General features: G+C 37.8%; 1 protein-coding gene across 20 annotated transcripts in view; it reads left to right on the forward strand.

Annotated features, from left to right (window-relative positions):
- LOC124721411 (twitchin) overlaps positions 1-15,140 on the forward strand; it is a 377,390-nt gene that overhangs the window by 346,055 nt on the left and 16,195 nt on the right. For all 20 annotated transcript variants that reach the window (XM_047246370.1, XM_047246371.1, XM_047246372.1 and 17 more), the window contains 4 exons: positions 1,803-1,948; positions 3,247-3,403; positions 10,463-10,585; positions 11,010-11,207. In XM_047246370.1, coding sequence (XP_047102326.1) covers positions 1,803-1,948; positions 3,247-3,403; positions 10,463-10,585; positions 11,010-11,207 — 624 coding nt within the window. The remainder of the gene's footprint in view (positions 1-1,802; positions 1,949-3,246; positions 3,404-10,462; positions 10,586-11,009; positions 11,208-15,140) is intronic.

A 15,140-nucleotide genomic window follows, 5' to 3' on the forward strand; every position in this document is an offset into this window, starting at 1 on the left:
AAACAAAAGAAAAATTTGGTGTAGGAATTAAGGTGCACGGAGAAGAAATAAAAACTTTGAGGTTTCCCAGTGACATTGTAATTTTGTCAGAGACAGCAAAGGACTTAGAAGAACAGTAGAATGGAATGGACAGTATCTTTAAAGGAGGATATAAGATGACCACCAACAAAAGCAAACCAAGGATAATGGAATGTAGTCGAATGAAATCATGTGATGCTGAGGGAATGTAAATAAGTTTTGCTGTTTGGGAAGCAAGATAACTGTTGATGATCAAAGTAGGGAGGACACAAATGTAGACTGGCAATGGCAAGAAAAGTGTTTCTGAAAAAGAGAAATTTGCTAACATCAAGTATAGATTTAAGTGTCAGGAAGTCCTTTCTAAAAGTATTTGTGTGGTGTGTAGCCATGTATGGAAGTGAAACATGGACGATAAACAGTTTAGACAAGAAGAGAATAGAAACTTTTGAATTGTTGTACTACAGAAGAATGCTGAAGATTAGATGGGTAGATCCCGTAACTAATGAGCACGTAGTGAATAGAAAGGGGGGGAAGGGGGGGGGTGAGAAATTTGTGGTACAACTTGACTAAAAGAAGGGACCGATTGGTAAGACACATTCTGAGGCACCAAGGCATCATCATTTTAATACGGGACAGGTGGGGGGTAAAAATCACAGATGAGTCCAAGAGATGAATACAGTAAGCAGATTCAGAGGGATTTAAGTTACAGTAGTTACTCGGTGAAGAGGCTAGCACAGGATAGATAGAGTAGCATGAAGAGCTGCATCAAACCAGTCTTTGGACTGAAGACCACAACAACAACATATATGCATACTGAAGTGATGAATGAAAATTTCTGTCAAGGTCAGGATTTGAACCTGGGCCTCCTGCTCAGTAGACAGGTGCGCTAACCACTGTGCAACCCGGGGACAGTGGCTTTGCACAACTGCGCTGTGTACTCTATCACACCTCCCACCACAATCCAAATTCCCATTCACGCCTCAGCTCATTTGATATTCCCCCTAAACTCAAACAGCATTGCAGAGGATCCCATGTTTGAATCCCAGCCTTTGTACAAATTTTCGTTCATTGCTTCAGTCTGCATATATGCATCATAGATGCTGAGACTTGAAACATTCTCTGAAACCATACAGTTTCATTTGATATTTAACTCTTTATAACACAATTTTTTGGTAGAAAAATCTGCAATTTATAGAAGTATATAATATGACTATTATACATTAAACAGGTCAGGGAATACACTAAATTTATAACTACTTCTCAAAATTATGTTCAACTTGGAACAGAGTAATTCATTACAATGTTTGTTTTCCCTTATCGAAGATTATTTAATGATATCATATTCAAAAATACATAGCAAAATTTGTATTCAACAAATCAAATCAACTCTCATTAAATATATTATCATATTTCTAAGGAGCTCTCTGGGGCAATGACAGACATTAGTCTGGAATCCCCTAGAGGAAAGTATTTTGCTTTCCTCATATGTATGTCATCTCATAGATAATTAAAGTAAAATTTTCACTAGGTGGGTCACTTTTCAATGACAAACACATACAGTTCACAAAAAAATCTTAGATTTATTCTTCCTGCTGTATTTTAACAACACTGAGCTCTACAAAACAAAGAACAAATGGCACATTTATTGATATACTGTGTTTATATTGTCATAATGTTGACATTTTGTGCATGCTTATGTGTTTGGTTTTCCTTTTTATGTATCTTATTTTATTCATTTCCATTGTTCTGATTTTATAAAGCATCTCTACTCATTTTTATTTCAGTGCCACCTGATGATTCCTTAATGTGTGCTCCTGCATTTACTAAGAAATTGGAAGATCTCACCATAAATGATGGTGATCATTTGCAGTTGAGCTGCACTGTCACAGGAGATCCAGACCCCCAGATCACCTGGAGTAAGAATGGAGAGGTAAGATGCATGATCATTATGCAGACTATAAAACTACAAAAGTGGTCACTTATAGCATCTAAATTTCTCTGATATCAAAATATAGCCATAAACCTGAGTTTCTGCATCATAACATATCTAAATTAGGATGGATCTTGTACTGTGACATACTAATAAAGTTCAGTGCAAATACAGAAGAGATATGAAACTCTGTTGCATAAGGCAGACATATTGTGAGGTGAACTCTTTGGTTAGTGAGTTGGACAAAGTGTGGACAAATCAAGGGAATAACAGTTGTTTGTAATATTTTGTCAAGTGATTGTATGCAGTGTGGGTTCAGACTTCTTTTATTATCTGCATCACTGTGGAACTATGAATTCTATTCTGTAATTGCACAGAACATTCACATTGCTTCTCATCTTTAATACCAGAAAAAATTCACAGTTCAATTTACTGCTTCTGTTCATCAAAGTGAAGTATACATTACAATGTATCTGGTGATATTAAGTGTCAGCTGACAGATACTGAATCCCAGTAAAGTGAATGAACTATTATTACATACTTGTGCCTCTGTTACATGAGTTAATTTACTGTACTGGCAAGTTGTAATGTAGATATGACTACACATTTTCCTCTCAAAGAAAGTAAATAACATTTGAGCGCAGAGGTAGTGCAGATGTTTGCAGCCAGCTGGTTATTCATTGTCTATGTTTTATAAAATGTACCAGCTAGCCTATTGAAGTTTGTAGCATGATTGAGAAAATAAAAAGCTTCACTTGTGCTGTAGTACTTGGCTGTTAACCCCATGTTGCACATAGTGCTCAGAGCCATTTGAACCATTTTGAGCCCATGTTGCATGCATGGAAAATAAGTTTCTTGTTGTATCATGGTCAGTGATTATTATTCTGATGAGCGTATACTCATAAAGTTTGTGAATACTGTACTGTGGAGTTATAGATAAAACTAAGCCTGGCTTGGTTCTAGTTATTCAATACAGGAAACAGGTATTCACATCCAGTGTCCTATCGAGACATTACTAACATAATGTCCGCTTTCACCTGTAGTTATTATAAAGTTATATGACATTCAGAAAAACACTTTTCCTTCTTCATTTCATTTTTTTGTTCATTGAAATAAAAGGTCACTTATAGCATAGAAAATATTTCTAACAAATTTTAACATCTTGCAATCAAACATTTCATTATAAATGATTAGTGTATGTTTGATATAGTTGTGAAAATCAGTTGAACATCAATATTATAAGATATAGATACTATGTAAATGACAACATTAACCATTTCTTTACTTTTTATTTGCAGACTTTGACTTCTTCTGACATTATTGACCTAAAGTACAAAGGAGGCATTGCTAGTCTCACAATAAATGAAGTTTTCCCAGAAGATGAAGGAGAATACTGCTGTGAGGCTACAAATTCCATAGGGACTGCAAAGACAAAGTGTAAACTCAAAGTTAAACGTAAGTAACATAAACAGAAGTGTCAGATGCCTGTGAAATGCAGTTCTTCTCTACTCCTGAATGAATAGTGAGGGAGCAAGTGGATGAGTGGCTGTGAAGAGAAAGCAGTGGGGATCTTTCACAAGTATTAAGAACATCACAAATCAGGTCGATTTCAGTTTATGTGATCATCCGGTAAGTGTTAACAGTTTCCCAAGAAGAGCCAAGAAAGAGGAATAACAAAGAAAGTGTCATTAATGAACCTATGTGAGCCAAAACATTATGAGTGTTGCCCATCATGAGATTGAATGCTGCTTTTTGTCATTGTGATCACATGGCACAGTATGAAAAGTATTTAAGTGGAGCAGAGAAGCATGAGAAATCATCCTACCAACTATAAGAACCACAAATGTGGGAAACCCACTGACACAGGACAGATTGTTATGGCCTGGCAACTGGAAATGACCATCTCGGAAATTGCAAAGCTGGTCAGTTATTCACATGCTACTGTCATGAGTATCTATGAAAAGCAGTTGAAGGGTGTGGAAACTGTGAATAGATGACAAGGCGTTCAGCACCCATGCTTTGTCACAGAATGTGGAGATCAGAGACTTGCCTTCTCTGTAAAGTAGGGTAATCATTGTACTGTGGCAGGTCAGGTGACAGAGTACAGTGCTGGTGGACGTATGTTTCAGAGCACACTGTTCAGTGCTCATTGTCGAACATGGAGATCTGCAACAGAAAACCTCTAGTATTTCCCACATTGACTCAGTGAGGTCATCAAATATGATTTCAGTGGGACAGGATCATCAAAATTGGACTATGGATCATTGAAAATGTGTCACCTTATAAAGTGAATATGTTTCTTGTGACACCAGGCCAAGGGTCGTGTCGAGATATTCCAGCATCCAGATGAATGGGTGCTCAAAATAGGCATTTAGCTATGGACGCAGGCCAGTGGGGGCTGTGTTATGCTTTGGAGGGAGTCATTCACCTGGGCTGTTATTGAATTTGGGTAGTAATCAAGGGCACCATTGCAGCAGTGATCTACATTAACTTTATTTTGGGTCTCCTCCATCTGTGCAATGTGGTACACAACAGTGATGGCATCTTGCAGCACTATAACTGCCCATGTTATAAAGTTATAATCATGCTGTAATGGTTTGAGGAGCATGTCACTGAAACTGATGTTGTGTCTAGCAAATTTGCCTGTTTTGGACCTTATGGAACTAGGATACTATCAGGTGTCAGTTCTGTGCTCAGAAATGACCAGCCCAGAATTTATGTGACCGGTGCATAGACATCTGGTAAAATGTACCTCCTGTAACTAAACAAAGACTTGTCGAATGAATACCACACAGAATCACTGCCCTTCTGTGTTCCAAAAGTGAACCAACACACTATTAAGCAAGTGGTCATAATGTGTAAATTACTGTGAGTAGCAGATCTCAAATTTAATAGTTTAGGATAGGATATTATGCACAGAAGAATGCTGAGAGTTAATTCATACTGAACTGACAATATATCAGGAAACTGGGTAGTGAAGTGACATACTCTGCTTTCTGTCTGTAAATCTGCAAGTGCTGCACATTTGGTGTTCGTCAACTGTAAATTCAGCAAAGATCCATGTAATTCAGTTATTGCAAACAGACAAAATTTTCAACATCATAAAAGGATCATTTATAGACTGTGCAACAGAAGCCCCTATGACTGTTACTGAATTAATTAAATTATTTCAGCAAGTATAATAAATCACTGTTAAAAGCCACAATAATAAGTATAAGATCAGATGTAACAAGAGTTTATATTCACACCTTAAGGAGCCACATGCTGTGACCAGAATGTTACCTGTCATGTTTCCTTTATCTGAGTCCATAGTGTGTTGGTACTGTCTGTCTGAGTACATTATTGGGACAGTTGCCAAGTAATCACGAAACATGCATGTCCACACAGTGAAATACATAACAAACAGGTTTACAAAAGATGATTTTTTTCTGTGATTGGGTGTTCTAAACACCATATGGGCGGACATTGTCTTATAAGGTAGTTTGAGAAATGTAGTAAAGGAAAAGTATGACTTTGACCCTTACAGCAACTGTTGCAGCATTGCTGCTTGTATTATAGCACTCAAGATATTACAAGGCATTGGCATCATGCAAAATTATGCCCAATGTACAGACTGTATAATGCTCCAAAGTTTGAGCTAGGACATGAATAATAATAGTAGTAACAATAATAATATTTATTCAGCACCAAATAATCAAATATAATCCTTAGAACTAATACAGTTTCAGGACAGCATAATATTCTTCGTCTGAATACATCAGTCTATAAGTTACAAACTTAAGATTTTACATTTGGTAATTACAGATGTTACAAACATCATTGTTATCAACATTAGGTCAGTTGCAAGTTACTTAAAACTATTTGCTTGAGTATATGGACACAGCTGTTAGTTTATGAGGTGGCAACAGATAACATTGTTCTCTCTTGTCCTAGTTTCGAAAGTGTTCTGTGTGCATTCGATAACTGTTGTGTTCCTAAATATATTTTGGAGGATAATACTGGGTGAATGACACATATGATAATGCAGTGGGCCTCAGTTACTGTGGAATTGTGAGTGATGGACCTGGATGAAATTTCACATAGGTGGTCATCACTAAAAAGAATCTGACCATTGTATTGGTTTTTAGTTCAACTTTCAACAGTTACTGTGTGAGATGGTGTAATGGTTAAGGCACTTTGATTGCATTCAGTAGAAACCAGGTTCCGTTCCAGTCAACCAAACCTAGATTTTAAAATTACACAAGGTCAGTTCCAGGGAGGTACTTTTGCAAAAGGCATAGCCCATTTCCTTCACTAGCGGTATCCAAACAGATTGTGTTCCCTCTCCAAAGACACATCATCAGTGGTATGTCAAATCCTAGTATCACTTATTTCTGACTCCATGGCTTTTTGAAAAACTTATGCAGAAACTGTGTTGCTGAAGATCTAGTGACTGTAACCAGGTAGCAAACCAGACCACTGGGAGAAGGTGTCATGTTTCAGATTTCTGAATTCAGATTTTCTGAAAAAATAAATAGCATTTCAACATTATAGATACTTTTATTCATTTCATGTGGAAGAGAATGTGTATGTAACAAAAAAATCTCATTTTATTTAATCACTAATTAATATTTATTTCATTTTTGTCATATAAACACAATTTTTTGTATTTGCAGTAAATATTATCCTACAACATTAACCTGATTGTAGTAATGCATTATGTATCTCTTAGATGTTTAAGTAAAATTTGATACAAAGTTAGAAGAAACACAAGGTTTTGCTCACCAAATGCAGTAAATAAATGTCAGGTTGGGCATCTGAGCAGGTCAGTCCATTTCAGAAATGTTATTGTCCAAAAACCATTGTTTTGCAGATGCTGCTTTATGACAGGTGCATTGTTATGATGATACAAACAATTATCATCTCTGGAATATTCCTCTACTGCTTGCGGAACACAATGCTGTAAAATATGTTCATATCCTTCCACGTTTCTTAAGCTCAATTATGGGGATGATACTCTGATCATGAAAAACACTCTCATATTGTTAACAGCATCTTCTGTGTACTCCCCTGTTTGCTGGTAATGTTCTTCAGGCATTGACCAAACACAGATCAGACTGCCACAGGGACAGCATTGATTCATCTCTCCAAATCACTCATTTCCCGTCATCCACTGTCCAGTGGCATTGCTCTGTACACAGCCTCAAATGCTGCTTAGCATTAACTATAGAAATACGTGGCTTATGAGGTGCTGCTCAACTATTGTACCCCTTCTTTGTAACTTCCTATGTATGATCTTTGTGTTATTTGAACTGATAGTAGCAATTTCAAACTCATGAGTGACTCCTTCCACTGATTTCATGCAATATTTTACAACCTTCGTGTGCAATACTTGATGGTGCTGTCCATTAGCATGCGAGCTCTGTCAGGTCTCAGCTTAGTTGTCATTGTTCCTTTGCATTTCCACTTCACAGTCACATCACCACCAATCAACTTGGACTGGTTTTGAAGGATTGAAATATCCCTGATGGATTTGTTATTCATGTGACATTCAGTGGCCAAGTCCACATTTGAAGTAACTGGGCTCCCCTGACTGACTCATTCTACTATTACTGCTTCTCTACTGACAGCATATTCCCAGCCTTCATTTATACTATTGGGTCCACCTCTTGTGACATCTAGTGATTAATTTCACATTACATAGAGATGTCAGGATACTTTTGGTTGAATGATGTAAAGCACATACTTGCCACAATCACCTACTGCTGAAAGATGCTGTTCTAGCATGCTCAGTGCAATATCTTGATTTGGCAAATTCTTTTGTACACACACCTATCCAAACTCAAGTATCCTAGTCCCTACCTTTTATCTTTTCCACATTTGCCTCCCACCTTGTCAACAAGTATTTTTTCTTTGCTTTGTAATGTCCTCAAAATCCAAAACTTGTTATGGGATATAATTTCACCAGTGCAACTGCATTTATTTTCACATCAAATGTTACTGTTGATCACAACTTCTGCTTTATAGTTTCTGGTTCATATACTGGATCTTTTACAGTTCTCTACATTGTTTTCTCAATCCACTTGCACAGATTTTGAAGTGATAATGCAGTTGATGTATAACTTACGGACTCATACCCATTTTCATAAACTTTAATTAAATCTGGAAGAATGACTGGAAGAATGAAATTTTCATAAATAATTTATTCAACTTTGTTGAAACACATTTCCCTATATACAATGAAGAGCCAAAGATACCATGTAGGGCCCCCACGAGCACACAGAAGTGCTCCAACATGATGTGTCATGGACTCAACTATCTCTGAAGTAGTGCTGGAGGGAATTGACAGCATGAATTCCGTAAGGCTGTCTATAAATCCATAAGAGTATAAGGGGGTGGAGATCTCTTCTGCACAGCATGTTGCAAGGCATCCCAGATATGCTCAGTAATGTTTATGTCTGGGAGTCTGGTGGCCAGCAGAAGTGTTTAAACTCAGAAGAGTGTTCCTGGAGCCACTTGGTAGTATTTCTGGATGTGTGGGGTGTCACATTGTCCTGATTGAATTGCCCAAGTCTGGCAGAGCCTCCACCAGCTTGAACAGTCCCCTGCTGACATGCACAGTCCATGGATTCATAAGGTTGTCTCCATACCTGTACGTGTCCATCCACTCAATCCAATTTGAAATGAGACTCATCTGACCAGGCAACATGTCTCCAGTCATCAACGGTCCAATGTGAGCATTGACTGGCCCAGGCAAGGCATAAAGCTTTGTGTCATGCAGTCATCAAGGGTACATGATTGGGCCTTCAACTCCGAAAGCCCATATCGATGATGTTTCATTGAATGGTTCGCACACTGACACTTGTTGATGACCCAAAATTGAAATCTGCAACAATTTGCAGAAGGTTTGCACTTCTGTCATGTTGAAAAATCGTCTTCATTGGTCTCTTTCTTGCAAGATCTTTTTCTGGCCACAGGGATGTCGGAGATTTGATGTTATACCAGATTCCTGATATTCATGATATGCTCGTGAAATTGTCATGCGGGAAAAGCCCCACTTCATTGCTACCTCAGATATGTTGTGTCCCATCATTCATGCACCGACTATAGCACCACGTTCAAACTCGCTTAAATCTTGATAAGTTGCCTATGTAGCAGCAACTGTGCCAGACACTTGTCTTACATAGGCATTGCTAACTGCAGCACCATATTCTGCCTGTTTACATCTCTCTATTTGAGTACGCATGTATGCACCAGTTTCTTTGGTGGTTTAGTGTATAATCAAGAACTCTCTAAATAAATCTTCATCAATTAAAAGGTATCTTTCCAAAATAAGCACACTCACAGTGTGTAGTATAATCTTTTTTGAGTGTGTTAAATATGCATTGAGTCAATGAGCTGTTGTTTCTTACTCTTACTCATGATATCTTGAGGATCTTCAGTAAGGTATTCTACCAGAAAAATAGTTGAAGGTAGTTGATTTTGAACAATTCCAGTGTTTCAGTAAACACTTGTTCAAATTAATGGAAAGAAACTCAAAGTAATTGCTGCACTTTCTCATCTGACGATGTTATAGAGAGGAATGTTATGCCACTGGGCCCTCATTCAAAATTCATATCTTCCCATAACTTCTTGCTTGTAATGTATGAGCCTTCATAGCATAGAATACTACATTTCTTCCACAGCTTGTTAGCACTTTGTCTCATGTTACAGAAATGAAGTCACATGGTAGGTCAGTTATCAGTCAACTTCAGAAATTAGTACTAATTAATGTGAGGCTTAAAAGGTAACAGTTTGTCAGCTAATGCCTCTGTAAGACATTAAATGACACTCCAGCTTACTTCTGTAATATATGTATGTTGTGATTTGAAAAGGTGTCAAAAATAACAGAGTTGTTTACCTTTTTGCATGATCCATGGATCATATTAGCGTCAATACACTATAAAATTCACTATAAAGTGGAATGTGTCAGGAGGTGTACAAATAAAAATACATTTTATTTGTGGAAACATAACTTAATGCTGACCATCTACACAACTGTATTTTCTATCTTAATATACAAAATCTGATACCTATAACCCACACACATACAGATACTATCTATTCAGAAGATCATCTATGGAGTAGAAGAAGTTATGAAGCAGAAATGATTTCAGTTTGTTTTAAAACTTGCAGTATCTGCCAGTACCTTTTATTTACAAGGAAGGTGGTCAAATATTTTTGTGCTGTCTACTTTGCTACTTCGTGTGTAAGAAGAAGGTTAATTTGTGGATAGTGAAGGGTATTTTTGCCCCAAGTGCTATGTTTATGAATACTACTATTATTTTAGATTGTGTCTCATCATTCACAACAAACGTCACACACACACACACACACACACACACACACACACACACACTTGTATATTTGTGTGTAGTAAATAATTATTTATTAATCTCATATTGTGAGATTTTATGCTTTCATGCAGAACATATCTGCAGTACATTGTTTCGTATGTACATTGTGAAGCTAATTGGTGTTGCTTTATGATTTCAGCAATGGAGTCAGCTGCTGGAGCCAAGAGCAAAGGTGGTGACTCTGCTCCAAAGATTGTGAGTCACTTAGAATCTGCATATGTCAAAGATGGAGAGCCAGTTACATTGTCCTGCAGGATTATTGGTAAGTACTTGTGTACAGTTTAACATATTACCCACACTCAGACAGCACTCAAAAACACATATTATGTGGAAAGTACTTCTGATACATCTCTAACCCACTTCAGTTTCACAGGCAATCTCAGTTAATTCCTTACAAAGAGATATATACTATAAAATAAAAGTGCTGACTACATGTTTTGTTAGGTAACAATTTCATTGAATGACTCCAGTGATTGAAGAGTTATTTGTGCTAAGAATGTTTCAGTACAAAAGCAAGCATTCTCTTGTTTCCTTGTAACTAAACACTCATTCTGTATTTCATACTCAAGATGATAGAGAAAGAGACCCTACATAGAGGAGTTGATAGTAACTTCAGTACTGATTTCATCTGAGTTATTTATCAGAACATTAGTAGCAAATTGGTAATTCATGTTCGGTTGTTACAGGTGCGAAAAAGTTTGATGTAATTTGGCTCCACAATAATAAAGAAATTAAGCCAAGTAAAGATTTTGAATACACAAATGAAGCAAATATATACAAACTTAATATTGCTGAAATATTCCCAGAAGATTCCGGCACTTACACATGTGAGGCATTCAATGATGCTGGTGAATCATTCAGCAGTTGTACACTTGTTGTACTAGGTAAGTGCATGAGTACTTTAATAAATACAGCATATATTTAGAAACTACCTCTCTGATATTGTATGATAATTATAAATCAAAGAATAATCATTTATCATTATCTTAATTCACACAAATAATTGTTGTGCCATATCACCTGCAATTTCAGACCATTATAATGAATAACTGAGAACCCAAAGAAGTCACATTCACAGAAGTAAGGCAGTTGGAAGAGACTACTCTAAAAAGGTTAAATGTTATGCTTAAATCACAAGAATGGAGTAATGTTATGTAGCAATATCCACTGACAGATGTTCAACTTTATGCTATTACATAAATACTGCATGCTCTAAGAACAGGAAAAATATACTTAGAAAGCTGGGTAAGAAGTGGATCATATCAAACATTAAATGACCAAGAGAGGAACTGCAATTTTTGTGTGAGTAGTACCAAAACAAATTTAAAAAATAAAAACTCAGCTAATAATGAAGTCTTCAGGAATGAAAAGAGAGCTTACCACAGATTATTAAGAGAAATCTAATACTGTACTTCAAGAAAGGAGTTGAAAGTTCACATTATGTAGCAAAGGCTGTGTGGACTTACATAAATGCAGATAGAAAAGAAGTAGCACGAAGAATGGAAACACAATACTTAAAAGGAGGCAATTAGTATAACCCAGCAAATCACAGACCCATCACTATAACTTCAGTGTTGTCAAAAGTAGTGGAGAGGGTAATAAAAAGCAAATTGATACACTTCATCGAAAGGAATAACATCCTAAGCAATGCCCAACATTTCATACATGTAGATCAACCAACTCAACAATTGCAAATTTCATGAGGCACATAGTGAGAGCATTAAATGGCCAAAAGAAAGTTTGTGGTTTGTTCCAAGATCTATCCAAAACTTTCGATTATGTATGTCATGATACGCTGTTGCAGAAACTTCAAACTTCCTCATTACAATATGAGAGGAAAAGTAGCTGACATTATATAGTACTTTGTTAAAAACAGTGTTGTAGAAAGTGCAACTCAGTAGTTCAGCAGTAAAAATCTGTTCATAACTGAAAAAAAAAATAACGACGTACAGTGATAGTCATGCCAGCAGAAATGTGCACACCGAAAATCAGCCTTTAAGTTGGGAAGGCAGGCCTATAAGAGACAAGGCATTACTAGTGTGGTAGTAGGCAAATACAGGGCGTTTCAAAAAGAAAGAGCAGATTTCAAACATTTATTTCTCAAAAACTACAAATGATAGAAACACAATTCAAACGTTTCTTGTCAGAGAAAGGTTCAAAGTTTTTCAATGGTCCGCGCAGAAGTTCCATGCAAATCCGCAGTGGCGCTGGCGTTTGTTTGTAGGAAAATGGCGACGACACCACAGGAACGATCATTTTGTGTGCTGCAATTTGCAAAGTTAGAGTCCATTGTTGGTGTGCAACGTGCATTCCGCCGTCAATTCAACAAACAGCCGCCTCGTCATAAGCAAATTTATGAGTGGCATCACAGATTCGTAGAAGATGGTTGCATCTGCAAGCGAAAAAGCACGGGTCGTCCACGCACATCGGATGAAAATGTCGAGCGTGTCCGTGCAGCTTACGAAAGGAGCCCTAGAAAATCCACGGCACGGGCAAGTCACGAACTAAACATGTCTAAAACAACGGTATGGCGCGTTCTGAGTAACCGTCTGCACATGAAGCCGTACAAACTGCAGTTATTGCAAGCATTGCGTCCTGACGACCACAACAAAAGGTTCGAATTTTCAACTGCAATTCTACAGGACATGGAAGAGGACAATTTTGCCGAACGATTAATTTTTTCAGATGAATCAACGTTTCACATTTCTGGTAAAGTTAATCGGCATAACGTACGAATTTGGGCGAGTGAAACTCCGAGGGACGTTATTCAACATGAAAGAGACTCACCAAAGGTTAACGTCTTTTGTGCAATTTCGGTAAACAAAGTTTATGGACCTTTCTTTTTCATGGAGAAAACTATCACAGGAACCATTTACCTGGACATGTTAGAAAACTGGCTATTTCCTCAACTTCAGGAAGATTCAAATCACTTCATCTTCATGCAAGATGGCGCCCCACCACACTTCTCTGAACCTGTACGACGGTACCTAAATAACACCATTCCAGGACGGTGGATTGGAAGAGCAGGAGCACAAGATCAATGTCATCGTCTGTGGCCTCCCAGGTCACCAGACCTTACTCCCTGCGATTTTTATTTGTGGGGGTACATAAAGGACTGTGTTTATGTCCCACCTATGCCCGCTACTCTTCAAGAGGTACGACATCGAATTGTTGCGGCCGTGAATTCGGTAACTAAAGACCAGTTGCGTCGTGTGTGGCAAGAAATGAGATACCGGTTTGATATTTGTCGTGTAACAAATGGTGCTCATATTGAGGTACAGTTTTGATATTTGTTGTGTAACATTTGGTACTCATATTGAGTGAAGGACCGTTGGAATTGTGTTTCTATCATTTGTAGTTTTTGAGAAATAAATGTTTGAAATCTGCTCTTTCTTTTTGAAACGCCCTGTACTTGTTTTGGGAAAACCACATAAATAATTATATCCAAAAATTAGTTCAAATGTCTTCCTAATGAGGAAGATGTCTAGGACAGTAAATGGAGACACATTACTAAAGATGTTCTATGGTCTCATATATACTTTCTTGTCATAATGCAGACTGTTTTTGGGTTGTGCTGCCAAGACTCTTATAGAAAGACTGGTTGCTCCAGAAGAATGCTGTAAGGCATATTGTAAAATTACAGCCACAATAATTTTGCAGAAAAAAACTGAGAGACCTTGAAATCTTAACAGTTCCACCTATATACACACTGCCTGACAAAAAACTGAAGAACCAGAAGGTGAGGGGAAAAGGAAATGAAACATCATGGGTTGAGAGGGTATATGATGTTGTTTCAGAGATAACAAAATCAAGTCAATTTTACAAAGAATTTGGCTGTATGAGCCCACTTATCAGTATTATGTTGCACCCCCCCCCCCCCCTGGCCTGGAGTATGCATTTATTTGGCTGTGTGCGCCACCATCTAGGCAGGTGACCTTGAACGGGACTTAGCCGCTGCACGAGGCGCCAGGCGGATCGCGCTAAGTTTTAACTAAGCACGATCCGCAGAATTGCTCAACTTCCGGCGCCGCCATTGCGGTTTATCAGCATGCTACTTCCTGCCGCGCCCAGTTCTTATCAGTGCGTACATCCGGTATACAGGCAGCTGCATGCTCATTCTACTCGAGGCAGCCACACAAAGCACACAGCCATGCCGTACAGGAGGAGGAGATACACAAGAAGATCAAGAATGCCTGTCTACAAGATGGTCGACACATTCACTTTAACACCAAAAAATGTAGCACAAGAAGAGCTACTTACTGGCCCAATAACTTTTGTTGGAGCTAAGATTAATTTTTCTTGTACTACAACAGAGGTTGTTACAGGCAATTCATGGTTAACAATTGATATAGTACGAGGGAGTGATAAGCCATTATCAGGATTGGAGTCCTACTATGACAGAGACATTGTTGCCTATCGTACCTTCTCTATTGGAGTTAAGGGTGATAGGAATTATGGTACAGCTGTTGTACTGACTGATAAGCCATTTGCATTGTATACTAGAAATAGAAGACGTGTTAATGCTAATGAGATAATTAATATTTGGGTTAAGATTGATGGTGTGTTAACTAATTATATTAAAGTACAAGGTGATGTGACTGTATATTATCATCCTTAATAAACGAACCATCCTTATCTATCCCGTGAGATTGTATCCTTTCCAGGGGCAAGATGACCCACAACTGTTATAACTGCTCCTCGATATCCTGGATACTGACACTGGGACGGAGTTGATGCCTGAGCTGGTCTTTCTACATGTGTTCTATTGGGGGACAGGTCTGGCAATCTTGTTCGTCATGGGAGTTCCTCAACAATGC

The sequence above is a fragment of the Schistocerca piceifrons genome, chromosome X (assembly GCF_021461385.2).
Source record: "Schistocerca piceifrons isolate TAMUIC-IGC-003096 chromosome X, iqSchPice1.1, whole genome shotgun sequence".
NCBI lineage: Eukaryota > Metazoa > Arthropoda > Insecta > Orthoptera > Acrididae > Schistocerca > Schistocerca piceifrons.